Consider the following 27,138-nt stretch of genomic DNA (forward strand, 5'->3'; position numbering starts at 1 on the left):
CGGTGATGTTACAGAAGCATTTATAGGGCGCTGTCCAGTATGTATAAAAAAAGTTTGGATAAAGGACTAAACCAAGCATTATAGAGATTTCTGTATTTTATTTAATGATCTAATATGGAGCCCTCATCAATATGGGGCAAGCACTTCAGCATTTACTGAGGAAGTTTTTTTTTGTTGTAATCCTTGTAACAGTTAAAACACGAAAAATGCTGATGTGTAAAGTTGGTTATTTCTAACTTATAGGATCCATTGGGCAGTGAAAGCAACAGGAAAGCCACTGATTCGTTTGCTGGGATTGAGGCTGCTGTGGAAGCAGGTTTGTTGATAGGCTGTTGTCTGCTGTGAAAGGGCCTATCTGCTTGCAAATGAAAATAAAACTGTTCCAACTTTCATTTTTAGTGGAAGACTGTGAAGAGACAATTGAAGAACAGGAGGCCATTGAAGGCATCGTCGACCATCAGACTGAATTGGCAGATTTAGCTAAACAAGGTAATCAGGCCACTTTCATCACTGTAATTAGAAGAACCTTGGGAGAGGGTGCAGTGGCGATTCAACCTTACCACACCTGGCAGGGTTAAATTATACAACAGTTTGCATAAACTTGGTTTGAGTTTAGATTGTTGAAAGGTCACCTCATTGAGTTACTTAAATGGTAAAGGGATTCAATAGGAAAACATATTTTCTCTGTGGGGATCAAGAATGAGTGGATATAATATTTAAAGTAGAGCTAGGAGGAAAATCAGGAAACGACGTTTACACAGAAAATGTGGTAGAAATCTGTAAAATCTCACCCTCAGTAGGCTGTGGCTGCTGGCAGACGAGTAGGAACTTTCATGACTGAGATGGATAGATTTCTTGATAGGCAGGGGAACCGAGGGATATAGAGCTAAAGTAAGTAAATGGAGTTGAAGTACAGATCAGCCATGATCTCATGAATGGTGAGCAGCCTTCAGGGGCTAAATGGCCTCATGTTCCTATTTTCAAGTGCAATTATTATTTAATTTGCTTCCAGCTGAAATCCCTCTGGAAGACCTTGTTAGGCAGTATGCTGGTGCTTATTCAGAAAACTTTAACTGGCCAGCTCCAGATTCTTCTGACAGTGAAGATGACGACTATGAGGAGGACGAAGGTTTGTTACCTCATAAAGTGCTTTAAGAAGATTTGTGAATGAGTATAATTAATATGTGACTTGACCAGCGCGTGATAAATTTAAGACTCGTTTCCTTCAATTTTCCTTGTTCCTGTGTGATTAACACAAATCACTTGGATATTTTGCAACTCAGTTTGACGTGGATACCAATGAGACTCTGTATTTCAGAAATAGAAGACGAGTTTGCTGCTGAATTTGACAATCTGGAGCAAGAGGTGGCAATCGATTCCTTGCTGAGCGTAGACCAGTACAGGGCAGTGGAGAGAGTAAACACCAATCCAACTGAGGGGAGGAGGCCAAGAAAGGATATCGCTGAGGTTTCCGCTGCTGCTGAACCCCTCCTGCCAAAGGGCACAGCTCGTTATGCATCCTCGGTAATTGCCTTTCTTGGGATGATTGTACAGCTAAGCGGCTTTTTGATGCACAAGTGTGTTCAGTATACAAACCTTTTCTTTGACAGGTGAGAAATGCTGCTCCTTTCTTGCTTCATGGGACTCTTCGGGAATATCAGCAGATTGGCATTGATTGGCTAGCTGCTTTGCATAGAAGAAAGCTAAATGGGATTTTGGCTGACGATTCACGATTAGGCAAAACTGTGCAGATCATTGGTTTTCTAGCCCATCTCGCCGCGAATGAAGGTAAGATGGATACAAGAAGGATAAACGCAGAGCTCAAATCTGAATATTTTCTGTGCACAAGCTGTAACCCGATTGCTTTGATACATACAATTGAAAAAGTGCATTTTGTTTTGGTAGACAGCTAAGCATGATAGCAGAGCAGCAGAATGGGCTTGTAAGGTCACAAGTGCAACTTTAATCTCTCTCCCTCTTTCAGAAGCTAAGAGATTTGCTGTCCATCTTAGTCGTTTTCTGTTTTTGCTTTGCACAGAAGGCAGTCTGCTTAGTGCATGAATATGTGCAGATACCATTTCTAGCTCAGTGGTATTGAAAAGAGTTGACTGAAACTGGACTTGGCGATATCGGTCAGTATGGCAACTCTGCTGGTGTGCCTATCTCGTGTCATTTTCAGTATATTTTCAGGCTGAATGTAAGCCTTTGTGTTTCTTAAACAGACTTGTATTCATACAGTGCCTTTCAAACCTTCAGGACATTGCAAATGTTTTGTAGTCAATGACGTACTTTTGAAATATAGTCAGTGTAGGGAAACAAGACAGCCAGTTTGCACAGAGTGAAGCTCCACAAACAGCAGTGGAGTGAATGACCAGATAATTTGTTTTTAGTAATGTTGGTTGAGCACCAGGACACTGGAGGGAGAACTCCTTTGCTGCTCTTCAAATAGAAGCTGTGGGACCTTTCACTCCTGCCTGAAAGGGCGGATGGGATAGTGGTTTAATGTCTCATCTAAAAATGGCACTTTTAACAGTGCAGCACTCCCTCAGTGCTGTATTGGGAGAGGCAACCTAGATTTTTTTTTTGCTGGCGGAATAGTAGCAAGGGTTAAGTATTTGACACTCACTCTCAATTTTGTTAAAATTATTACCGCCGTAAGTGATGTCTCCCTCATTTTCATCCCAGCCTGCCTACCCACCCACTGCTGCAGATTGAGCAGGTTCACTCAACTCTCTTCATTACCACTGTGCTAGAAATGATGGTATCTGCACATATTCATGCACTAAGCAGTTTGCCCTCTGTGCTTAGCAAAGCAGAAAATGACTAAAACAAAAACAGAATTACCTGGAAAAACTCTGCAGGTCCGGCAGCATCGGCGGAGAAGAAAAGAGTTGACGTTTCGAGTCCTCATGACCCTTCGACAGAACTTGAGTTCGAGTCCAAGAAAGAGTTGAAATATAAGCTGGTTTAAGGTGTGTGTGTAGGGGGGCGGAGAGATAGAGAGAGAGAGGTGGAGGGAGGGGGGGTGTGGTTGTAGGGACAAACAAGCAGTGATAGAAGCAGATCATCAAAAGATGTCAACGACAATAGTACAATGGAACACATAGGTGTTAAAGTTGGTGATATTATCTAAACGAATGTGCTAATTAGGAATGGATGGTAGGGCACTCAAGGTATAGCTCTAGTGGGGGTTTGTTTTTTTTATAATGGAAATAGGTGGGAAAAGGAAAATCTTTATAATTTATTGGAAAAAAAAAGGAAGGGGGAAACAGAAAGGGGGTGGGGATGGGGGAGGGAGCTCACGACCTAAAGTTGTTGAATTCAATATTCAGTCCGGAAGGCTGTAAAGTCCCTAGTCGGAAGATGAGGTGTTGTTCCTCCAGTTTGCGTTGGGCTTCACTGGAACAATGCAGCAAGCCAAGGACAGACATGTGGGCAAGAGAGCAGACTCTTCAAGAGAGAAAATGACTAAGATGGACAACAAATCACTTAGGGCAGAATTTTGCCGTCGGTGAGCAGGAGGTGGGGCCCACTTGCCGATGCGTAACATGACGCGGGACAACATCAGGCGGAACCCCCGACGTCACCACGCCCCATTTAAATTTTCAGGAAGGCGGGGGCGCAACAGAATCAGCTACAGGCCAACCGACCTGTCAATGGCCACTTGAGGCCATTGACAGGATCAGTTATACAATTAAAGGACCTGCCCGTCCAACCATAAGGTTGTCAGTTCAGCCAGGAGCCCTGGCGGCAAATAGAGAAAACATGAAACCTCATCCAGCGGTGGGATGAGGTTTCATGTAAGGTTTTAAAAATTGTAATAAAGTTGTTCTGTAAATTATGAACATGTCCCAACTCATGTGACATTGTACACTTAGCCTCAGGGAGATGTGCGCATGCGCGAAAGAGCGCACTCTCGATTTTGGGGATTCCCCCCGCCCGCACAGGGAGCGCAGAGCGCTTCCTGGCGGACGTCACGCTGGGTGAGCCTTAGTTGGCCCGCCCATGTAAAATGGTGGCGCGGCCTGCTTCACTGGCAGCGATTGGCTCCGCGCCTGCCTGCGATTGGTTTGGGCCTGCCCGCCCGACAGGCAAAAAATTCTGCCCTTAGTATCTGAAAGAGAGAGAGAGAGAGATTGAAGTTGCTCTTGTGACTTTGCATCAGGAATGACTTTATTTGAGAATATGCAGCATTCATACGAACATATGAATTAGGAGCAGGAGTAGGCCACTCAGCCCCTCAAGCCTGCTGCGCCAATCAGTAAGACCATGGCTGATCTAATTTTAACTCAACTTCACATTCTTCCCTATCCCTGATAACCTTTCACACCCCCCCCCCCCCCCCCCCCCCCACCGCCCCTTGCTCATCAAGAATCTATCTACTTCTGCTTTAAAGGTATTCAAAGACCGTGCCTCAACTACCTTTTGAGGAAGTGCGTTCCAAAGTCTCACTGACCTCCGAACGAAAAAATAATTCCTCATTTTTGTCTTAAATGGGCGACCTCTTATTTTTAAACAGTGACCCCCTAGTTCTCGATTCTCCCACAAGAGGAAACATCCTCTCCGCATCCACCCTGTCAAGTCCCCTCAGGATCTTGTACGTTTCAGTCAAGTCACCCACCACTTACTCTTTTAAACTCCAGCCTTTCCTCATAAGACAACCCCCCCATTCTAGTTATTAATATAGTAAACCTCTGAACTGCTTCCAGTGCGTTTACATCTTTCCTTAAACGTGGAGACCAGGACTGTATGCAGTACTCCAGATGTGGTCTCACCAAAGTCCTGTATAACTGAAGCATAACTTCCCTACTCTTGTATTCAGTTCCCCTTGCAATAACATTTATTAGCTTTGCTAATTACTTGCTGCACCGACATTCTAACTTTGTGATTCATGAGGAACCCAAATCCCTCTGAGTCTCAGAGCTCTGTAATCTCTTACCATTTAGATAATATGCTTCTTTTTTATTTGTCCTGCCAAAGTGGACAGCCCCTCATATTTTTCCACATTATACTCAATTTGCCAGATCTTTGCACACTCACCTAACCTATCTATATCCTTTTGTCGTCTCCTTATGTCCTCTTCACAACTTACTTTCCGCCTGTCTTTGTGTCATCAGCAAATTTAGCAACTATACCATCAGTCTCTTCTATAAATTGTAGAGTTGAAGCCCCAGCACTGATCCCTGTAGCACATCACTTGTCACATCCTGCCAACCAGAAAATGACCCATTTATACCGACTGTTTCCTGTTAGCTAGCCAATCTTCTACCCATGCCAATATGTTACCCCCTACACTGAGTTATTTTCTGCAGCAACCTTTGATGAGGCACCTTATCAAATGTCTTCTCAAAATCTGCATACAGTACATCCACTGGATCCCCTTTATCCACAGCACCTGTTACTACTTTAAAGGACTCCAAAAAATTGGTTAGCCACGATTTCCCTTTCACAAAACCTTGTTGACACACTGCCTGATTACCTTGAATTTATCTAAGTGCCCTGTAATAACGCCTTTAATAATAGCTTCTAACATTTTTCCTATGACAGATGTTAAGCTAACTGATCTATAGTTTCTTGCTTTCTGTCTCCCTCCCTATTTTTGAATAAAGGAGTTATATTTGCTATTTTTGAAACTAATGGAACCTTTCCTGAATCTAGTGAATTTTGGAAAATTAAAACCAACGCATCAACTATCTCACTAGCCACTTCTTTTAAGACCCTGGGATGAAATCAATCTACAATTCCAACAATTTGCTCAGTACCGCTTCCCTGGTGATTGCAATTTTCTTGAGCTCTTCCCTCCCTTCAGATCCCTGACTTATAGCCATTTCTGGGATGTTACTTGTCTCCTCCAAAGTTAAGACCATTGCAAAATACCTATTCAATTCATTTGCCATCTCCTTATTTTCCATTATTTAACTCAGATTCATTTAACCCAGACTCCCATTCTATAGGACCAATGCTCACTTTGTTAACTCTTTTTTAAATATCTATAGAAACTCTTACTATCTGTCCTTATATTTCTAGCTAGTTTTCTCTTTGAGCCTAATTTTTCCCTCCTTATTAATCTTTCAGAGATTCTTTGCTGTTTTTTATATTCTGTCCAATCTTCTGACCTGTCACCCATCTTTGCTCAATTATATGCTTTTTCTTTAAGTTTGATTGTATCTTTGACTTTTTTAGTTAACCAAAGGTGGGGGTCCTCCCCTCGGAATTTATCTTTCTCATTGGAACCTGTCTATTCTGTGTATTCTGAAAAACCCCCTTAAATGTCTGTCACTCTATTGACCTATCCCTTAACCTAAATTGCCAGTTCACTTTCGCTAGCTCTGCTTTCATAATCACCCTTATTTAAGTTTAAAATAAGTTGGTCTAATATGATTCATTCCTCTTTTTGCAATTTTAAGTTTAATTTAAGTGACTGTTCAATTTTTTTTGGAAGAACCTTTGTTCTTTTTAAAGTCCTCCTTGTGTTTGGCTTCCAATTTGAAATAAACTATTAAATCAACGCACTTGAGTAATTTAGCTCAGAAATTTTGTCTCTCTTAGTGTAGCAGTGCCCAGAAATTTGAACATGCTTTCCGCGTTTCTATCTTAAGGCATCTGGGGTCCGCATCTGGTTGTGGTGCGAACTTGTAAAATGCTTAATTGGGAAATGGAATTCAAACGGTGGTGTCCGGGACTCAAAATCATGATGTACTTCGGTACGAGAAAAGAACGTCGAGCCAAAAGAGAGGTAACTCTTTATTAATGAACTTGTTTCAGTTGTAACTATTGGGAAAGATTGAACAACCTGGAGCTTTTTTTTCTCCAGAAAAGAGAAGGCTGAAGAGCAACCTGATAGAGATCTTTAAAATTATTAGAGGGTTCAATAGGGGAGATATAGAGAAAAAAATAGTAAGATAAAAACAAAAAAACTGCGGATGCTGGAAATCCAAAACAAAAACAGAATTACCTGGAAAAACTCAGCAGGTCTGGCAGCATCGGCGGAGAAGAAAAGAGTTGACGTTTCGAGTCCTCATGACCCTTCAACAGAACTGAGTGAATCTTAGGAAAGGGGTGAAATATAAGCTGGTTTAAGGTGGTGGTGGAGGGGGGGAGGCGTGGTGTGGTTGTAGGGACAAGCAAGTAGTGATAGGAGCAGATAATCAAAAGATGTCACAGACAAAGGAACAAAGAGGTGTTGAAGGTGGTGATATTATCTAAACGAATGTGCTAATTAAGAATGAATGGTAGGGCACTCAAGCTACAGCTCTAGTGGGGGTGGGGTGGAAAGGCTAGCAGGGCATAAAAGATTTAAAACTAATGGAAATAGATGGGAAAAGAAAAATCTATATAAATTATTGGAAAAAACAAAAGGAAGGGGGAAGAAACAGAAAGGGGGTGGGGATGGAGGAGGGAGTTCAAGGTCTAAAGTTGTTGAATTCAATATTCAGTCCGGAAGGCTGTAAAGTGCCTAGTCGGAAGATGAGGTGCTGTTCCTCCAGTTTGCGTTGAGCTTCACTGGAACAATGCAGCAAGCCAAGGACAGGCATGTGGACAAGAGAGCAGGGTGGAGTGTTAAAATGGCAAGCGACAGGGAGGTTTGGGTCATTCTTACGGACAGACCGCAGGTGTTCTGCAAAGCAGTCGCCCAGTTTACGTTTGGTCTCTCCAATGTAGAGCAGACCGCATTGGGAGCTATAGAGAATATGTTTCCAGTTGTGGTGGGAGACCAAAACTTGGGATAATAAATAAGAGATAATTACCAAGAACTCCAAAAAGAATTTAGGAGGAACTTCTTTTCACAGGGAGTAGAGAGAATGTTGAACTTGCTATTCCAAGGAGTGGTTGAGGTGAATAGCATAGAAGCATTTCAGGTGAAGCTGGATAAACATGAGGGAGAAAGCAATAGAATAATAAATTGATGGGATTAGTTTAAACTGGGTGGAAGAAGGCTTTTGGGGAGCATAAGCACTGGCATGGACTAGTTGGGCTGCATGGCTTGTTCCTGTGCTATGTAATTCTAAGTAATTTCATTGCTAAGAGTTTTAGTATGTGCTACCTTTTTTTGATGAAGGCTCTTAATCTATATGAAATGATAATCAAATGTTGGGAATGGAGTAGCTAACCACACATTTCTCGTTTGCAGTGTTGGATGGAGCCCAACTCCTTCCATGTATGTATCACCTCGTACAGGCTGCTGCTAAAGGACCACCAAGCTTTCCGAAGGAAGAGGTGGAAGTACCTAATACTGGATGAGGTCCAGCAGCTCAGGAACACTACTGAACGGCACTGGGAGGCCCTATTCAACCTCAAGAGGTCTGTGTTACATGCGTAATACAACAGAAACTAGCTTCACTGCAGTGATGGTTGTGTTTAGATTTAAGGGAATGCACCTTTGTTTGAGAGCTTGTTTCTACTATTGTGATGATGTGAGATCTTCCAGAGTGAAGTTTTGACGTAATTGATGTGCTTCAGATGATGAACAGACTTGATAGGGTAGGTAGTGTCTTTTCGATGCAGTAATAAGCTGCATAGGGCAAGAAGAGGCTAAAGGGACTGATTTATGAGAGTATGTTGCATAGAAGATTATGGAATGATATTGGTAAGATGATTGAAAGCTTAATTGGGAAGATAGAGAGAAGCAATTTTTCTGGTGAGTGAGAAGTCCAGAATAAGGAGCGTACAATCTTAAAATTAGAGCTAGACGATTGAGAGATAACGTGAGGAAGCACTTCCTCACCCAGAGGGTTTTGGAAATCTGGAACTCATCATCCCTCAAAAAGCTGTTGAGGATGGGAGTCAATTGAAAAGCTCCCAAACGTTGGTCAGTAGATTTTTGTCTGAGAACTGTCTTAAGGTTTATAGGGTCAAAGTGGGTACATGAGAATTAAGACGGAGATCAGCCATGATTTAATGAAAAGAATAACAGGCTTGGGTGGAATGGCCTCCTGGTGTTTCTATATGTCTTGCTTCTTAAAATACACTAGCGTGTTGTCAGTTTCTTCGTTAAGTGCTTTGTGTGATACAGAGCCGTGCAGACCAGAGAATCTCGGGGGGGGGGGGGGGTTTTTTTAATTTGTTAATGGGATATGGGGATTGCTGGCTAGGCCAGCATATATTGCTCTTGAGAAGGTGGTGGTGAGCTGCTGCCTTGAATCACGGCAGTCCATGTTTTGTAGGAACGCCCACAGTGCTGTTAGGAAAGGAGTCCCAGGATTTTGACCCAGCGACCTCGGAGGAACAGTGAAGGATCTCGTTCCAAGTCAGGATGGTGCGTCAGGTTTCATCGTAGATGGGGGCACCAGAAGGATACCCCTCGGCTTGGGGGGGTGATAGCGAGAAGGAATCAGCCTGCTTCTTAGTTGCCTGCCCAATTTCCCCTGCTGAGAAGCATGCCGTATAGCATGGGGTGAGAGGAGGGTCAGTTGTGACTCTAATGCCTGACATGTTTGAATAGTCTATTGATTGTGACTGTCTAAACATGCACCTGAACGGTCAGTTGGATGAGCTACTGGAAGCTGATGGTCATCTGCACACTGGCAAGAGCAGGTATGTCCTGGGTTGAGGGAGGGATTGCAGGGGTGGTGTGGCAGGGGAAGGAGGGAATACAAGAGGAGAATTTGAGGTTGGAAAGCTCCCATGTCAACCAGCAAGTTAAAAGGTAATCTTTGTTAGGCTGTAATAGAATATGTTTAGTTCTGGCAAATTACATTTTTGAATGATAATCGAATACAAACGGGTGAATTCTTCAGCCAACTTTTCCTTTTTGTAGTCAGCAGCGCCTGCTTTTGATAGGAGCTCCTTTACAAAATACCCCAATGGAACTGTGGACTATGATGCATTTCCTGCTGCCTGGAATTTCCAGATCCTACCTGGATTTCCCTGTGAAAGTTGGCACAGATGAAAACCAAGACTATTGCCACAAATTGGTAATAAGAATGCATAGGGTAAGTTCAATTTCCGGTTTAATTTGGATAAGAAAATGGCAGGAGTGGGCAGAGATCTTGTCAGACAGTCTGGCTGTGGAGTACCCTGGCATTGCAGCATTTGGTGTCTCAAGGCAGTCAGCTGTGGGCTCATGTCCATGATTTGGCCTGGCTGAGTGCCAATTGATGTTGGTGTATTTCCCCTTTGTGGGGGAACATACGGTGACCTGCTGTAGTTCCTGGAATGTGGTTTAGGGCTTCACTAGGTTTGGAACAGATTGTGTGTCTTTCACCTTGATCAATATAATGTACATTGCACAAGGAACCTAAAAGGATGAGACTGGTTGGTTCAGAATAACTTATCCTGTAGTAAAACATATGCCTTCCCTTGACAAGAGAACCGTCAAACTCAAAGGAAAACAATTACCTTTATTGGCATGGTACTCCGTGTGATGCAGTAATTAAATGGAATACATTTATACAGTGCTATGTCACCAAACACATCTTGGCAATTTCTGCATGTTGTTCTTCTATCCTGTAAAAGCAAGTTTACACAAGAGCATCCATTATAAAATGCATTTTGGATCATATTTAGAAGTCTGCCTTTACTTCTTGCAAAAGAAGCAAGCGTGACATGTGAGAGAACTTTTTTACACAACAAGTGGTTTGGGCCTGGAATGCACTGCCTGGAAGTGTGGTGGAAGCAGGTTCAGTTGAGACATTTAAGAGGACATTAGATAATTGTTTGATTAGAAACAATGTGCAAGGGCATGGGGGAAAAGCCAGGGCAGTGGCACTAGGTCATTATGCTCATTTGGAGAGTCGGTCAGACATGAGGGACCGAATGGTCTCTTTCTGTGCCGTTAAGATTCTGTGATTCTCATATCAGATTGCTTGCTGTTTCCTGAAACCATGTTAGTGGCATCTCTCCCTCTCATTCACACTTCCTTCTTCTGTTTCCTCCCCATTGTCTTTGTAAAATGTGTAGCAGCATTTGCAGCAAGTCTGTCAACATTAAATAATTATATTTGCACTTTGTCTTTGATTTACATTGTTAATTGCAAGTATTAAAATGTATATAGGATTCAAAAATGCTTGAATCTTCACCTTTAGATGATCCAGCCATTCATCTTACGGCGATCAAAGAGGGACGTGGAGAAACAGCTGCCGAAGAAATATGAGCACATTCTGAAATGCTGCCTGTCAAAGAGGCAGAAAATCATGTATGAAGACGTCATGTTCCAATCTAGGTAAGTTGTATCTTTCATATGATGCTTACAATACGGTCTTTGCTCTGTGTTGCTCTAGAATGTCTGAATCTGAGCTGAGTTGTAATGTTTTGCATGTTCCTGCCTATCCTCCTTAATTTAGGACTCTTTAGGCCAGGGATTCCCTCCTGCTCCCCTCTCCAATTTCTGTCTGGCGATTGAGAGTCAAGTGAGGGTCTGATTACAGCTCATCCAACTGACCATTCTGGTGTGAGTTTAGGGGCACACTATCAATAGACTATTAAAACATGTCAGGCACTAGAGTCACAACTGACTCTCTTCTCAGCCTGTAAATGACATGCTTCTCAGCAGGAGAAATTGGCTGGCAACCCTTTCTGACGCCTCAACCTGGGATCACTGTGTGTGCGAACCCCTTGATAAGCCTACTGAATCTTGAAGGGTACCATAGCCAGGACTTGATCCTGCCCTATTGTATATCAACTTGGATAGACAGAGGTAACAATGCTGTCTGAGGAATCTATCCGCTTTTCTGTCTTGGGTTGCTAGTTTCTGGTTGTATGATGCTGATTTAAAATCTTCTCTAACCAACAGCACAATAGAAGCCCTGAGGTCTCGCCATTTTGTTAGTGTTCTTAACCTCCTGATGCAGTTAAGAAGGATATGTAATCATCCTAATCTGAAGTGCCCCAGGTCTGTCTGTTCAGCCTATGTGTTCAGAGCACTGCAGTACACAGTTGCTTCTGTAGTGTTGAAAGTGCTTGAATATGACCCTTGGAAGGTAAGCGCTGGAAAATTATTTTGCTTTCACTTTTCCTTCGTTGTCAGTAGGTGTCCCAATATTAACTGTCTGCTTTTCTTTTTCTTCAGAATGTAGACTTGTCTGCCTTCAATCTAACTGGAATTGAAAATAAACTGTCTCGATACGAGACTCAGACGGTCATTCCCAAACGGAAAGTGACTAGGAAACTCATTGAGGAAATCTACTACTCGCCAGATCTCCCACCTAGGCCCAGACCAGTCAAAGTGAAAGTCAGCAAGTAGGTGGCTGCCTTCCATTTCTATATCTTGCCTTTATATCTAGAGGTCTTGCTTAAGCAGTACAAAACCCTAGTTAGACCACACCACGAATAATGTGCACATTATCCACTATTTTGTGGAAGGCGAAGGTTTTCCTTTTTTGTTAAAGCTGTGCCCTCAAGTCAAATAGTTTAGTTACATATGCATCATTTATAACTAATGCAATTATTCCCACTTAAACAGATAATTAGAGCCCAAGTCCTTGGCCTCATGAACTTACTCACAGAAAGCATGATCAGTGCTTTGGAAAGGTAGGGTAGTGGAGCTATAAGTCCTGTAATTTTTCAAGGAACATGATGGTAATGGCAGGATTGATGGACCAATTGACCGCCACCTCTACACAATCTTTTGATCTGAGTTGTTGACCTTTCTTAATCTCTTAAACTCAAAATAGAGTGTCAAAAATTTCACAGTGTGTCTGCCCTGTGACTTATATGTTAATTATGGCAAGTTATTTATACCTTAATGTCACCACTTGACACTATTTCTAAAAACACATTAGAAACAAAACTTGTGCAGAACTTAACTCCTTTGCCTCCGGTCAGTTTGCCATGTTTCTGTGTAGGGGGGATATATCTACTTGTTTTTTTTTTGAGGAAATCCAGAATCCCTTTCTCTTGTCTTCATTGCTTTTGCCTCAGCAGCCTGAGGCTAAGAGGGCAGCTGTTGACGAGCACAGGGACAGGAGTAGGCCATTCAGCCCCTCGAGCCTGTTGCACCACTTAGTTAGATCATGGCTGAATGGCCTACTTTATCTACCTGCCTTTGCTCCGGATCCGTTGATACCATTACCAAAAGAAAAATCCTATCAATTTTTGAAATTTTCAATTGGCCGCCCCCAGGGCTCAACAATGTTTTGGGGAACTGGGTTCTAGATTTCCTATGCCATTGTGGGAAGAGTGTTTCAGGAATGGCCTGGCTCGAATTTTAAGGTTATGCTCCCTTGCTCTGGACTACCCCCAGCAGAGGAAATAATTTCTCTCTACCCTATTAAAACCTTTAATCATCTTAAACATCACAGGTCAACCCATAATCATCTATTCTCGAGAGAATACAAGCCTTTTATGTTCAAACCTGTCCTCATAATTTAACACTTTTTTTAGCCCCGGTACCGTCTGGTGAATCTGCACCGCACTCCCTCTAAGACCAGCCTATCCCTCCTGAGATGTGGTGCCCAGAACTGAATTCAGTACTCCCAGATGCAACCTGACCGGAGGTCCTTGCAGCTGTAACATAACCTGCAGCCCTCTTGCGATGAAAGCCAACATCAGTTCGCCTTTTCATTTTTTTTTTTTTTGTTCTCATCCTCTGCCTGTTATTGAAAGGTGCTATTTCATTCACTGCAGCATCAACGCTGAAAGAAGGAGAATTTACATAGTGCCTTTCTGACCTCAGGACATCCTATAACGCTTTACAGCCAATGACGTACTTTTTGAAGTATAATGGGAAATGTGGCAGCCAAGTCCCACAAACAGCAATGAAATAATTACCAGTTCACCTTTTTAGTGCTCTTGATTGAGGGATAAGTATTGGCCAAGGCGCTGGTGGAGAACTCCCCGGCTGTTCAAATAGTGCCGTGATAAAGGTGGACCACCACCTGTCAAGGACATTTAGGGATGGGCAACAAATTCTGGCTTTGCCAGTGACGCTCACATCCCATGAAAGAATATTTTCGACAAGATGTCCACCTGAGAGCACATTAACTCCTCATCAGAAAGCCAGCACCTTTGTCAGCACCGGACACCCTCAGTGCTGCACTGCGAGCGTCAGCCTAGATTGCGTACTGTAGCCTCTGGAATGAGACCAAGAGACAACATGATCTCTTATGGTGCTACATGCTGATTCTTGCAATGTGCTGTCCTACTTTGCTTCCAACCAGAGTTAATGCACTCAATTTCCAAAATAAGCATGATCCTAACTTTTTATGATTTGTGTTCTTCATAAAAAATGTCAAGGTTGTTCCAGCCTGTACAGTACGGACAAAAGCCAGATGACAGGACAGTTGTGGTCGTTGGTACTCAACCTCAGCGTACACCCAGCGCAACTTCAGCTGCAACCCATCAAGGGCAAGTGCGTGGCAAGTCTTCAGCTGTGGCAGTGCCCGCTTCTCAGGTTATGACTTCTGCCCAGGGTAAGTAACTACATCTTCATTCCATTTAAATTGGGTAGTTTAGCCAGGTTTATAGGTCAGCAATGGAGTTTCATGACTAGCTACTGTTCCATTGACAGCACAATAGCTTTCCTGTTAATTTGTACTTGAAATCTTGCACAGTAATTTTGACTAAAGATGAGAGAATACTGAGTTTTACCAGGTTGAAGGATATATTAGTCTTAAAGCACCTGGTCTGAAAATATTGATCAACAGATGTCAATCAGATTGTATATTAAATTATCAGTTGACACCCTTCTGCATGTAAGGACTGAACCAAATGTGTATAATTTAAGGATGAGTTTTTAATTCTATGTTCTTCCCTGGTAAATCTGGTCTTCTCTGCAATCTGCTAGTCCTTTAGGGTGTTTATTACCCTGTAAAATCCTCACAATTGTAATGTAGCACATAGTGTCTAAGTTTTTAAATGTTAGACACAAAAAAAATTATTGGCTGTTTTGAATTTATAAAATAAAGTTCCTGTTGAGACTTTTTTCCACTGTTCTTTGTTCCTCTTTCTGAAAGTGGTGACTCTTAGTGACATACAGTTTCACAGACTCAGTCACGTTACTGAGTCAGTCAGTCTTGATGTGAAAGACCAGGCACAATTGCCAGGCTATTCAACGATGGGGCATACCAATCCTGTTGTTATCTGGTGACTGCATTCATTTTTGCTGGGGAGTTGGGGACGCAGTAGTAATGCCACTGGCCTAGTAATCCAGAGGCCCAGGCTGTTGGCCTGGGGAACTGCAGCAGCTGATGGAATTTAAACTCCAGTAATAAATTTGGAATATAAAGCTCGTCTCAGTAATGGTGTTATGAAGCTATCATTGATTGTTGTTTAAAAAAAAAACCCATCTGGTTCACTAATACCCTTTTGGGAAGGAAATGTGATGTCCTTACCTGATCTGGCCTACATGCGACCCCAGACTCTCAGCAATGTGGTTGATTCTTAGCCCTCTGAAATGGTCTAGCAAGCCTCTCAGTTCAGGGGCAGTTAGGGATGGGCAGCAAATGCTGGCCTTGCCAGTCACGCCCACATCCCATGAAGAGGATAAAGAAAAAGAAAATTTCTGCATTGGGTTTTTCTGATATCCTGCTTTAACTATGCTGGAAACAGCCAGCTAAGTTATTTCTCTGTGTTATCCACCAAAGTTAAGATTTTTAAATTCGCCTTTGGGATGTGGGTGTTGCTGGCAAGAGTGGCATTTATTACCCTGAGAAGTTGCTCCCACGGGTGGGGACTGCAGTCACGTGATTGCCACTTTAGTAAGGACGGCAGGTTTCCTTCACTCTAGAGCATTCGTGAACGAGTTGGGTTTTGTGACAATCTGACAACTTCATGGTCACTTCAAACTGAACTGAATTTCTGCAGCTGCCATGATGTAAATTGAACACTCATTCTCTGGATTATTAATTCAGTAACATATTAGTGGGGAGACGGTGGTGTAGTGGTAATGTCACTGGACTAGTAATCCAGAGGTCCTGCCGAATGCTCTGGGGACATGGATACGAATCCCACACTGGCAGCTGGTGGAATTTAAGTTCAGTTAATAAATCTGGAATTAAAAAGCTAGCCTCAGTAATAGTGACCATAAAACCATTGTCAATTGTTAAACTCACCTGGTTCACTAATGCCCTTTAGAGAAAGAAATCTGCTGGCCTTATCTGGTCTGGCCTACATGTGACTCCAGACCCATAGCAATGTGGTTGACTCTTAAATGCCCTCTGAAATAGCCTAGCAAGCCAATCAGTTGTATCAAAACCATTACAAATTCTACAAAAAGGACATTGACATCACAGGAAACAAGAACAGCAAACTCAACCCTGCTAAGTTCTCCTTACTAACATCTGGGCGCTAGTGCTAAAATTGGGAGAACATACAGGCATACTCATGGAATCATACCTTACAGTGTCCCAGATACCACAATCACCGTCCCATCAGCGATGGTGGCACAGTGGTATACAGTCAGGAGGGAGTTGCCCTGAAGTTATTAACATTGACTTTGGACCTGATGAAGTCTCATGGCATCAGGTCAAACATGGGCAAGGAAAGCTGCTGCCGATTACCACCTACCACCCTCCCTCAGCTGATGAATCAATATTCCTCCATGTTGAACATCATTTGGAGGAAGGACTGAGGGTGGCAAGGGTGCAGAATGTACTCTGGGTAGGGGACTTCAATGTCCACCAGCAAGAATGGCTTGGTAGCACCACTTCAGACTGAGCTGGCTGACTCCTAAAGGGCATAGCTGCTAGACTGGGTCTGTGGCAGGTGGTGAGGGAACCAACAAGAGGGGAAAAACATACTTGACCTCATCCTCACCAATCTACCAGTCGCAGATGCATCTATCCATGACAGCATTGGTAGGATTTGACCACCGCACAGTTGTTGTGGGGACAAAGTCCCTTCCTCACATTGGCGATATTCTCCATCATGTTGTATGTCACCAGCAATGTGCTAAATGGCATACATATTGAACAGATCAAACAGCTCAAAACTGAGCATCCATTAGATGCTGTAGGCTGTCAGCAGCAGCAGAATTGCAATCTATAACCTCATGGCCTATCATATCTGCCATTCTATCCTTACCATCAAACAGGAGGATCAACCCTGGTTCCGTGAAGAGTACAGGAGGGCATGCCAGGAGCAGCACCAGGCATACCTAAAAATGAGATGTCAACCTGGTGAAGTTACAACACAGGACTACTGGTGTGCCAAGCAGCGTGCGGTAGACAGAGCAGAATGATACCACAACTAATGGATCAGATCAAAGCTTTGCAGTCCTGCCACATCTAGTTGTGAATGGAGGTGGACAATTTAAAAACTAACTAGAGGAGGAGGCTTCACAAATATCCCTATCCTCAATGATGGGGGAGCCCAGCACATCAGTGTTGAAGCATTTTTAACAATCTGCAGCCAGAACTGCCAAGTGGATGATCCATCTCGGCCTCCTGCTGAGCCTCCCAGCATCAAAGATGCCAATCTTCAGCCAATTCGATTCACTCAATGTGATACAAGACAAAGCTGAAGGCAGTGGATACTGCAAAGGCTGTTGACCCTGACAACATTCCAGCAATAGTACTGAAGGCTTGTGTTCCAGAACTAGCTGTGCCCTTGGCTAAGCTGTTCCAGTATAGCTACGACTCTGGAATCTACCCGACAATGTGGAAAATTGCCCAGGTATGTCCTGCTCATGAAAAGTAGGACAAATCCAGCCTGGCCAATACCAATCCATTCGTCTACTCTCGATCATCGGTAAAGTGATGGAATAAGTCATCAACAGCGCTATCAAGCGGCACTAACTCAGCAATAACCTGCTCACTTAGGCACAGGTTGGGTTCTGCCAGGGTCACTCAGATCCTGACCTCATTACAGCCTCAGTCCAGACAAAGACAGTAGCAGCAGTGTGCATCATCTACAAGGTGCACTGCAGCAATTCACCAAGGCTGCTTTGACCGCACCTTCCAAACCCAAGACTGCTACAAGGGCAGCAGCACATGGGAACACCACCACCACCACCAAGTTCCCCTCCAAGTCACTCACCATCCTGACTTGGAAATATATCCCCGTTCCTTCACTGTCGCTGGGTCAAAATCCTGGAACTCCCTCCCTAACAGCGCTGTGGGTGTACCTATACCACATGGACTGGATGTTCAAGAAGGCAGCTCACCCACCACCTTCTCAAGGACAATCAGAGATGAGCAATAAAAACGCTGGCCTATCCAGCGACGCCCACGTGAAAGAATTGGAAAAAAAAACCCCAGTTGGGAAAGTCTGTGGAAATTCTATACGTGGGGTGGAATCTTATGGCTCCATTGCAGCGAGGCTGAGCCTGGTTTTGCAGCAAGCCGTTCAGAACTTCATTGACCTTGGCAGAACCTGAAGGTCCTGCTGTTGGGAGGGGCCGTAAAATTCTGCCCCGATCTCTGATGGGGATCAGAACCTTGCTGGCTTTATTTTTCCCCTTCCTCATTCAGTCTGGCAGAGCTGAGGTCACAACATTACCCCAGCTGAGATCCTGTAGCTCGCCACCAGAAATTGTTGGTGCACCAAGCTAAATGTCATGACAAGCTGCACAGCAAGTGGCTGATGGGCTCAACCAGTCTGTGTTGGTGTTTGTCCTCTGATTTTTTTTTTTTATTCATTCACGGGATGTGGGTGTCACTGGCTGGGCCAGCATTTATTGCCCATCCCTAATTCCCCTTGAGAAGGTGGTGGTGAGTTGCCTCCTTGAACCGCTGCAGTCCATGTGGTGTAGGTACACCCACAGTGCTGTTAGGGAGGAAGTTCCAGAATTTTGACCCAGGGACAGTGAAGGAATGGTGATATATTTCTAAGTCAGAATGGTGAGTGACTTGGAGGGGAACTTCCAGGTGGTGGTGTTCCCATCTATCTGCTGCCCTTGTCCTTCTAGATGGTATTAGTCGTGGGTTTGGAAGGTTCTGTTGAAGGAGCCTGGGTGAATTCCTGCAGTGTATCTTGTACATGGTACACACTGCTGCTCCTGTGAGTTGGTGGTGGAGGGAGTGAATGTTTGTGGATGTGTTGCTAATCAAGCGGACTGTTTTGTCCTGGACTGTGTATAGCTTCTTGAGTGTTGTTAGAGCTGCACTCATTCAGGATGATCCCATCACACTCCTGGCTTGTGCCTTGTAGATGGTGGACAGGCTTTGGGGAGTCAGGAGGTGAGTTACTTGTTGCAGAATTCCTAGCCTCTGACCTGCTCTTGTAGCCACAGTATTTATATGGCTAGTCCAGTTCAGTTTCTGGTCATTGATAACTCCCAGGACGTTGATAATGGGGGATTCAGTGATAGTAATGCCATTGAACATCAAGGGGTGATGGTTGGATTCTGTCTTATTGGAGATGGTGATTACCTGACACTTGTTTGGCGCGTATGTTACTTGTCAGCCCAAGCCTGGATATTGTCCAGGTCTTGCTGCATTTGGACATGGACCACTCCAGTATCTGAGGAGTCGAAAATGGTGCTGAACATTGTGCAATCGTCAGCGAACATCCCCACATCTACCCTTACGATGGAAGGAAGGTCATTGATGAAGCAGCTGAAGATGGTTGGGCTGAGGACACTACCCTGAGGAACTCCTGCAGTGATGTCCTGGAGCTGAGATGACTGACCTCCAACAACCACAACCATCTTCCTTTGTGCTTGGTATGACTCCAACTAGCAGGAAGTTTTCTCCCTGGTTCCCATTGACTCCACTTTTGGTAGGGTTCCTTGTTGCCACACTCAGTCAAATGTGGCCTTGATGTCAAGGGCAGTCACTCTCACCTCATCTCAGGAGTTCAGCTCTTTTGCCCATGTTTGAGCCAATGAGGTCAGGAGCTAAGGAGCCCTGGCAGAGCCCAAACTGAGCTTGAGTGAGCATGTTATTGCTAAGCAAGTGCCGCTTGATAGCACTGCTGATAACCCCTTTTATTACTTATGATCGAAAGCAGACTGATGGGGCGGTAATTGGCCAAGTTAGATTTGTCCTGCTTTTTGTGTACAGGATATACCTGGGCAATTTTCCACATAGCCGGGTAGATGTCAGTGTTGTAGCTGTACTGGAACAGCTTGGCTAGGGGACGTGGCAAGTTCTGGAGCACAAGTCTTCAGTACTATTGCCAGAATATTATCAGGGCCCATAACCTTTGCAGTATCCAGTGCCTTCAGCTGTTTCTTGATATCACGTGGAGTGAATTGAATTGGCCGAAGACTGGCATCTGTTATACTGAGGACCTCCAGAAGAGACGGAATGGATCATCCACTCGGCACTTCTGGCTAAAGACTGTAACAAATGCTTTAGCCTTATCTTTTGCACTGATGTGCTGGGCTCCTGCATCATTGAGGATGGGGATATTTGTGGAGCTTCCCACTTTGGTGAGTTACTTAATTGTCCACTACCATTCACTACTGGATGTAGCAGGACCACACAGCTTTGATCGCTTGGTTCTGTCTATCACTTGCTGCTTATGCTGTTTGGCACGCAAGTAGTCCTGTGTTATAGGTTCACCAGGTTGACACCTCATTTTTAGGTACACCTGGTGCTGCTCCTGGCATGCCCTCCTGCACTCTTCATTGAGCCAGGGTTGATCCCCTGGCTTGATGGTTATGGTAGAGTGGGGGATATGCCGGGCCATGAGGTTGCAGATTGTGTTCGAGTACAGATCTGCTGCTGCTGATGGCCCACAGCGTCTCGTGGATACCCAGTCTTGAGTTGCTAGATCTGTTCGAAATCTACCCCATTTAGCACGGTAGTAGTGCCACACAACATGATGGAGGGTATCCCATTGTGAAGGCAGGACTTCGTCTGCACAACGACTGTATCAGTAGGAGTGACCACCGCACAGTCATAGACAGATGCACCTGCAGCAGGCAGGTTGGTGAGGATGAGGTTAAGTGTGTTTTTCCCCCTTGTTGGTTCCCTCACCACCTGCCGCAGACCCAGGCTAGCAGCTATGCCCTTTAGGACTTGGCTTGGCATTTAAGAGTCAACCACATTGCTGTTGGTCTGGAGTCACATGTAGGCCAGCTTGGTCAGTAGTGGTGCTACCAAGCCACTCTCAGTGACGGACATTGAAGCCCTCCGCCCAGAGTACATTCTCTGCCCTTGCCACCCTGAGTGCTTCCTCCAAGTGGTGTTAAACATGGAGGAGCACTGATTCATCAGCCGAGGGAGGCCGTTACGTGGTAATCAGCAGGAGATTTCCTTGCTCATGACTGACCTGAGACATGAGACTTCATGGGGTCCGTGATGTTGAGGACTCCCAGAGCAACTCCTTCCCGACTGTATGCCACGTGGTGATTGTGATGTCTGGGATATCATCTGTAAGATATGATTCCGTCAGGTTGTTGCTCTACTAGTCTATAAGACAGCTCTCCCAATTTTGGCACTAGCCCCCAGATACTAGTAAGGAGGACTTTGCAGCATTGACAGGGCTGAGATTGCCATTGTCATTTCCGGTGCCTGAGTCAATGCCGGGTGGTCCGATTTCATGACTTTGTAGCAGTTTGTTCCAGCTGAGTGGCTGGCTAGGCCATTTCAGAGGGCATTCAAGAGTCAACCGCATTGCTGTTGGTCTGGAGTCACATGTAGGCCAGACCAGGTAAGGGCGACAGATTTCCTTCCCTAAAGATCGTTAGTGAACCAGATGGGTTTTTAGAACAATCGACAATGGCTTCATGGTCATCATTCAACTTTTAATTCCAGATTTTTGTTGAATTGAAATTCCACCATCTCCCATGGCGGGATTTCCCAGAGCATTACCCTGGGTCTCTGGATTACTAGTCCACCGACAATATTCTTAATCCCACATGCCCAGTCTGTTCCCCTATTCTTCTGTCTCTGCCCCTTTGCAGCATAAACTTTGTTGGTTTGTTGTGCATTGGGGGAAACTGTGCTCCATAAGTGGAGCATTTTGGGTGTAAAGGAGCCCTTTTGACTGTCAAATGAAGCTGGAACAACTAGCAAGTCATGAAATGCTGAATGTTGTTTTTAAGTTGAAAGGGTCGCTCTCTACTGGTGATTAAACATGTGGTTAAGAGTTTATCAGCTGTAGCAGGGGAAACTTTGTATGTATAATGTAAATACTGCATAATGCTGTCCATATTATTAACAGCATGGGTTTTGGCTTCAGCAGAGCTTGAACACTAACCTAGAAATCCTTTCACGCAAATGTTCTCTTTTGTTTCCTCAGATATTGGTAACTTATTAAGTTTACAGGTGTGGTTCATAACGTGATAAAAATAGCTTTAAACCACCAATATTTACATTTTAGCAAGGGCAGAGTAAGTATTTGTCTTGGCACAATTTGCAAGGAGGTTTTTAAACTTTCCTGTGAGAGTACAGGGTGAGATTGAGGTGCTGATTTTCAGATTGCACGCTTGCTAATCTGATGGTAACCCCAGTGGTCACTGCATCTTCCTGAACATAGGAGCAGGAGCCTGCCATTTAGTCCCTCAAGCCTATTCGGCCACCATATAATGAGATCATCGCTGACCTGCAAACCAACATCATATATTTGCTTTTGACCCATATCTCTTATTACCTTGGTAAACAAAAATCTGATCAGTCTCGGTTTTAAAATTAATTATTGATCTAACACCAGTTGTTGTTTGTGGAAGAGAGTTCCAAACTCCTACCAGCTTTTGCATGAAAACCTGAAGGGTCTGGCTTTTTTTTTTTTCAGACTATCTCCGTCCCCACTCCCTAGTTTCTGACTCCTCAACTAGTGGATATAGCTTGTTACAATCTATCCTATCTGTTCCTCTTAATATCTTGAAAATCTATACCAAATTGCTTCTTAACCTCTGAAATGCAAGAAAGGCACCCCTAGGTTTTGTAGTTTCTGGTTTGCTTATTAAAGGTCATTGATTTGGAGCAGATTCCACAGACTTTGGCGATGCTGCCATCTTGAGTACCTTGAGAAAATATTCATTCGTTCGGTCATTCATTGGTACTTTGGCCAAAGGCAGATCCTTGGCTTATTGTCTGCTGATGCTTCATCCTGAGAACCGCACTCATGACATTATTTTTGTCAGTGGTGGGTTGCCATTGCCTTTCACTCTCTGGGACAGGACGAAGAGGCTGGTCCCAAGTCTACCTCAGCTGAAATGGCAATCAGACCAGCGCAAATGGCATTATTCTGAAGGGCTAACCAGCCCCACACGAGAAATATCATTGGGGCATTAAAAAAATGTGTATTTTGTTTTTATTTTCTTTTGAGCACTTTTTTTAAAAATGTATTAGTATAAAAGAACAACGGGTTGTGGTGGTGGGGAAAGGGCTGTTTAACTCAAATCTGCAGGATTACTTCTGTCCAGAGTTGTTAAGCCCTAGGCTGTAGTAACACAGCCATTTCACTACTTGTGCAAGGGTGGATCCTGAATGCTTTGGCCTTTGAGCCTGTTTAGTCACATTACCTCCCATGTTTGGGCTGCCATTGAGTGCAGCTTGCAGGCACCATCCTTGCCTCTGGATTGTACTGCATTATTTTGGTTCTAGAAGGATTATGACCTAAAGCAGGAATTTCGAGGTACTAGGAACATAATTTTAGAAATAGCCAGAGAAGACCATTTGGCCCTTCCATTCTGCTCTGCCATTCAGTCAGGTTATGGTTGATTTTCTGTCTTGACTCCACTTGCCCACACTTAACCCCATATCCTTGATTCCCTTGGTATCCAAAAATCTGTTGACCTCTGTCTTGAATATACTCTGAGTATCCACAGTTCTCTGGCGTAGGGTTCCAAAGATTCACAATCCTCTGGTGAAGAGATTTCTCCTCATCTTAGTCTTAAATGGCTGACCCCTTTATCCTAAGACTGATCCACAAGGCTGTTGGGAAACGCATCAATACGTTGCACAAGCTGAGCTTCCCTGAAACACTTTCTCATCTCTCTTATGTGGTTAAGATATGAGACATTTTGCTTTTCCTTGTTTGGTCAGGGGAAATATTTGGGATGTGCTAATCTATTACCAGTCCACAGAGCATTAAAACCTACGAAAGTGTCAGAAGTGTTCACAGTCACTGTAATGCTGGCTGTATTTAAGACCCTTCCAAGGCTTTCTGAAACTACTTGCTTTCATTTTTGGTTTTGGCTGTAGGCCAAAATGATCATCTAATGTATTGTTTAAGAAAGAAAGACTTGCACTTGTAAAATAACCCCTGCACATCAACTGAAGTTTTTTTTTTGAAGTTCAGTCACTGTTGTAATGTAGGAAAATGCAGCAGCCAATTTGAGAAAAGCAAGTTCCCACAAACAGCATAAAATATAAATGACCAAACCATCAGTTTTTGGTGTTAGCTGTGGGGTAGCTAATGGCTGGGACGCCGGGGAGAGGTCTCCTGCTGTCCTTCGACAGAGTGTCAGGGGATCTTTTACATCTACCGGAGAGGGCAGACTCTGCCTCAGTCAACCTGTCACCTGAAAGGTGGCACTTCTGAGAGTGTAGCACTCCCTCAGCACTCCAGTGTGTGTGTCAGTCTGGATTATGTGCTCAAGTCCCTGGAATGGCACTTGTACCCACAACCTTCTGACTCAGGCAAGAGAGCTCTCTTTAGCCAGAGCTGAAACAAAACACTACTTATCGTGGAGTATACAGTTTTTTTTAAATATATCGTTGAGAAACCGAGGGCTTAGAGTTGTGCATATTGTGCCTACTTGAAGAAGTAGTTAATTTCAGTAACCAGGTGAGTTTATCTTGAATTTTAATCAGTCATCCTAAGAATTTTTTTTTGGAGATGTGGTGAGTTTGCAAAGAATGAAATGTGAATATGTTTTGATAAAAGTCTCTCGTTATTGGCCAGCACAAACCAACCACTTGTCATTTGCAGCAGCGACTCCGTTTCAGATGACTCAGACTTCTGCCAGTGCACCGGGACAGCAGCAGGCGGTGAACAGCACCATCACCTCTAGCACAGCCAGCCCAGCCCTGGGCAGCACAGCAGGCCTGGTCACCCAGCAGGGACAGGCCGCTTCCCAGGCCACGCACTCGGGTCAGGCCCAGCAACAGGCCTCCTCCGCTCACACCACCCCGACAACCAGTGTGCTGCATCAGAGGCTGGTGCTGACCTCACAGGCCCAGGCACGATTGCCTAGTAAGTGGCCTCACAAATATTGCCTAATTCTCCCACTTATTACTGTTGCATGACTCACTCATTTCTCGCTGGCAGCGGCTGTCCCTCACGAGCAGCCAAATTTCCAACCTTTTTTCCAAATTCTCTTTTGCTGCCCTATTTACGCAAATCTCTCTGTTGGTAAGGGACTAATCCACCTGCTGAGATTTTCTTTAGACAAGCTCAGGCCATGGTTCTTGGCCAATGAACAAAACACTGTCCTTTGCTTCACTTTTGTATGTACGTTGCCTTCTAGCATGTCTTTTCAATATTGAGTACTGACCTGATGAGATATTTATCTTCTAGATAATGCACTGCCTTTACAAAAGCTGCTTAATTTCTTTTAAAAATAGCAGATCTTGAAGAATTGTGTTTAGGCACTTCAAAAATGTAGGTGATATTTACGTAGGATAATTATTAGTCAGTTGGTTTTCCTTACTTGAGTTGCATCAAATCCTATGGCAGTATTGTTTGAAAGTGTATATCCCAGTGCCTCACTTTTATAATAATTAATCACATCTATAATATTGCCCAGTGTTAATGATGTTGCCTTATAACCTTGTGTATGCATTCAGACCCACAATTGGAACCTAGATCTCAGTTTTCAGAGGTTATACTACAGAATGTTTTTATTAACAACAAGTTGGGAATGGGGGAAGTAATATCGCCAGTCTTCTGTCTGGCCCTTGCTGTCAGCAGTGCTCATGTATTAAATCAAGCCCCTTTTCCCCAATTACACTTAAATGAAGCTGGGAGAGAAAGATTTCCTATCCACTTTGATAAAAACAACTACATACAAGTTTAGAAATCCACCCAAACGATTGTGCACAAGTTCTATTTAATTATTGTGCATAAAATCCAGGATTTTTATTTAATGCCATTTGCAGCATTTAGAAATAGCTGCCAAAGTTCATTTCCTTATCTAGTAGGGACTTTATACTGTTGCCTCCTTCCTGTTAAATGTAGTAAAGTTAACTGACCGTGTACGTGAGGTGGGCCCGAGAGGTAAATTCCCCCTCTAATATTTCAAGGGATGGAAGCACTGATGACAGACAGCAGGAGTTCAGTACACTTCGGAGACTCTGGCCCATTTTGCTTTTCCTGTTTGCAGGTGCTCTTGGAAAGGCAGTGTGAAAATGCACCTCACCTTCATAACACTGATAACAGGGTGTCATTTAAGGTTTTACAGGCAGCTGATAACAGATCTGACGCCGTCCTCCAATAGCATTGGATGTGCGCGTTGCTTTTGAAGGGCTCTGTCATATCCCATCAGCTCTATTCAAAGAAATCCTCCAGGTGCCTCAGTCTAAAAGCCGTTTGTTTGCACCATTTGGCTAGATGGGAAAGCACGAGTGCTCCCAAGTTTAAAAAAATCAATTAAAGTAAAATGTGCAGAAAGGTTTTTGGAACTGCAGAAAAAATGCATCCAGTTGAGGGGTGGGATGGGGAACAAGAAATAAAAAGAACCCCCATCAAGGAATAAGTACTTTGCTTATACATAATCTACCTTTAACTATGTTAGCAAAGCTTACGCTGGCCAGACAATATTCGAAGAGTTTTTCTGATATTGCACATTGGCAGTATGGTAGCACAGTGGCTATGTTACTGAACTAATAATCCAGAAGTATGAACAAACCAACAGAGAAAGGAGTTCTAATCCCATCAGAGCAGCTGAAGAATATAAATCTAATTACCTAAATAAATTTGGAATAAAAAGCTGATCTCAGTAATGATGGATTTTCAAAAAAAAATCTCTAATACCCTTTAGGGGAGGAAATCAGCTGTCCTTACCTGACCTGGCCTCTGTGTGACTCCTCAACCACAGCAGTGTGGTTGACTCTTAGCTTCCCTCTGATGTGGCCCAGAAAACCACTCATTTGTATTCAGAAAGGCAGCTCACCACTGTCTTCTCAGGGGCAATTAGGGATGGACAATAAATGCTGGCCTAGCCAGCAACACCCACAAACTGTGAATAAATATGAAAGAACTTAATGGATAAAATGTCAACGGGGGAATGAACCAGCATTGCTGTTTAGTTCTTGCCTTCATTTAGCATTGCCAGAAAAGTTCATTTGAAGATCAGGGTAGATGTGTGATATCTCTTAATAGATATTCACTGGTTAGTTGAATAATCTGCCTGGCCATTTTTTT

General features: G+C 43.7%; 1 protein-coding gene across 12 annotated transcripts in view; it reads left to right on the forward strand.

Moving 5' to 3' along the window:
• Positions 1–27,138, forward strand: part of ep400 (E1A binding protein p400) — a 143,910-nt gene that overhangs the window by 48,668 nt on the left and 68,104 nt on the right. For 9 of the 12 annotated variants that reach the window (XM_041202555.1, XM_041202549.1, XM_041202552.1 and 6 more), the window contains 13 exons: positions 244–316; positions 400–489; positions 1,013–1,129; positions 1,319–1,524; positions 1,611–1,788; positions 6,600–6,736; positions 8,132–8,301; positions 9,758–9,932; positions 11,025–11,161; positions 11,732–11,918; positions 12,008–12,177; positions 14,173–14,348; positions 24,679–24,969. In XM_041202555.1, the coding sequence (XP_041058489.1) occupies positions 244–316; positions 400–489; positions 1,013–1,129; positions 1,319–1,524; positions 1,611–1,788; positions 6,600–6,736; positions 8,132–8,301; positions 9,758–9,932; positions 11,025–11,161; positions 11,732–11,918; positions 12,008–12,177; positions 14,173–14,348; positions 24,679–24,969 (2,107 nt within the window). The remainder of the gene's footprint in view (positions 1–243; positions 317–399; positions 490–1,012; positions 1,130–1,318; positions 1,525–1,610; positions 1,789–6,599; positions 6,737–8,131; positions 8,302–9,757; positions 9,933–11,024; positions 11,162–11,731; positions 11,919–12,007; positions 12,178–14,172; positions 14,349–24,678; positions 24,970–27,138) is intronic. The other 3 variants (XM_041202554.1, XM_041202553.1, XM_041202560.1) reach the window with 3 other exon arrangements.

This window comes from Carcharodon carcharias, chromosome 13 (assembly GCF_017639515.1).
Source record: "Carcharodon carcharias isolate sCarCar2 chromosome 13, sCarCar2.pri, whole genome shotgun sequence".
Taxonomy (NCBI): Eukaryota; Metazoa; Chordata; class Chondrichthyes; order Lamniformes; family Lamnidae; genus Carcharodon; species Carcharodon carcharias.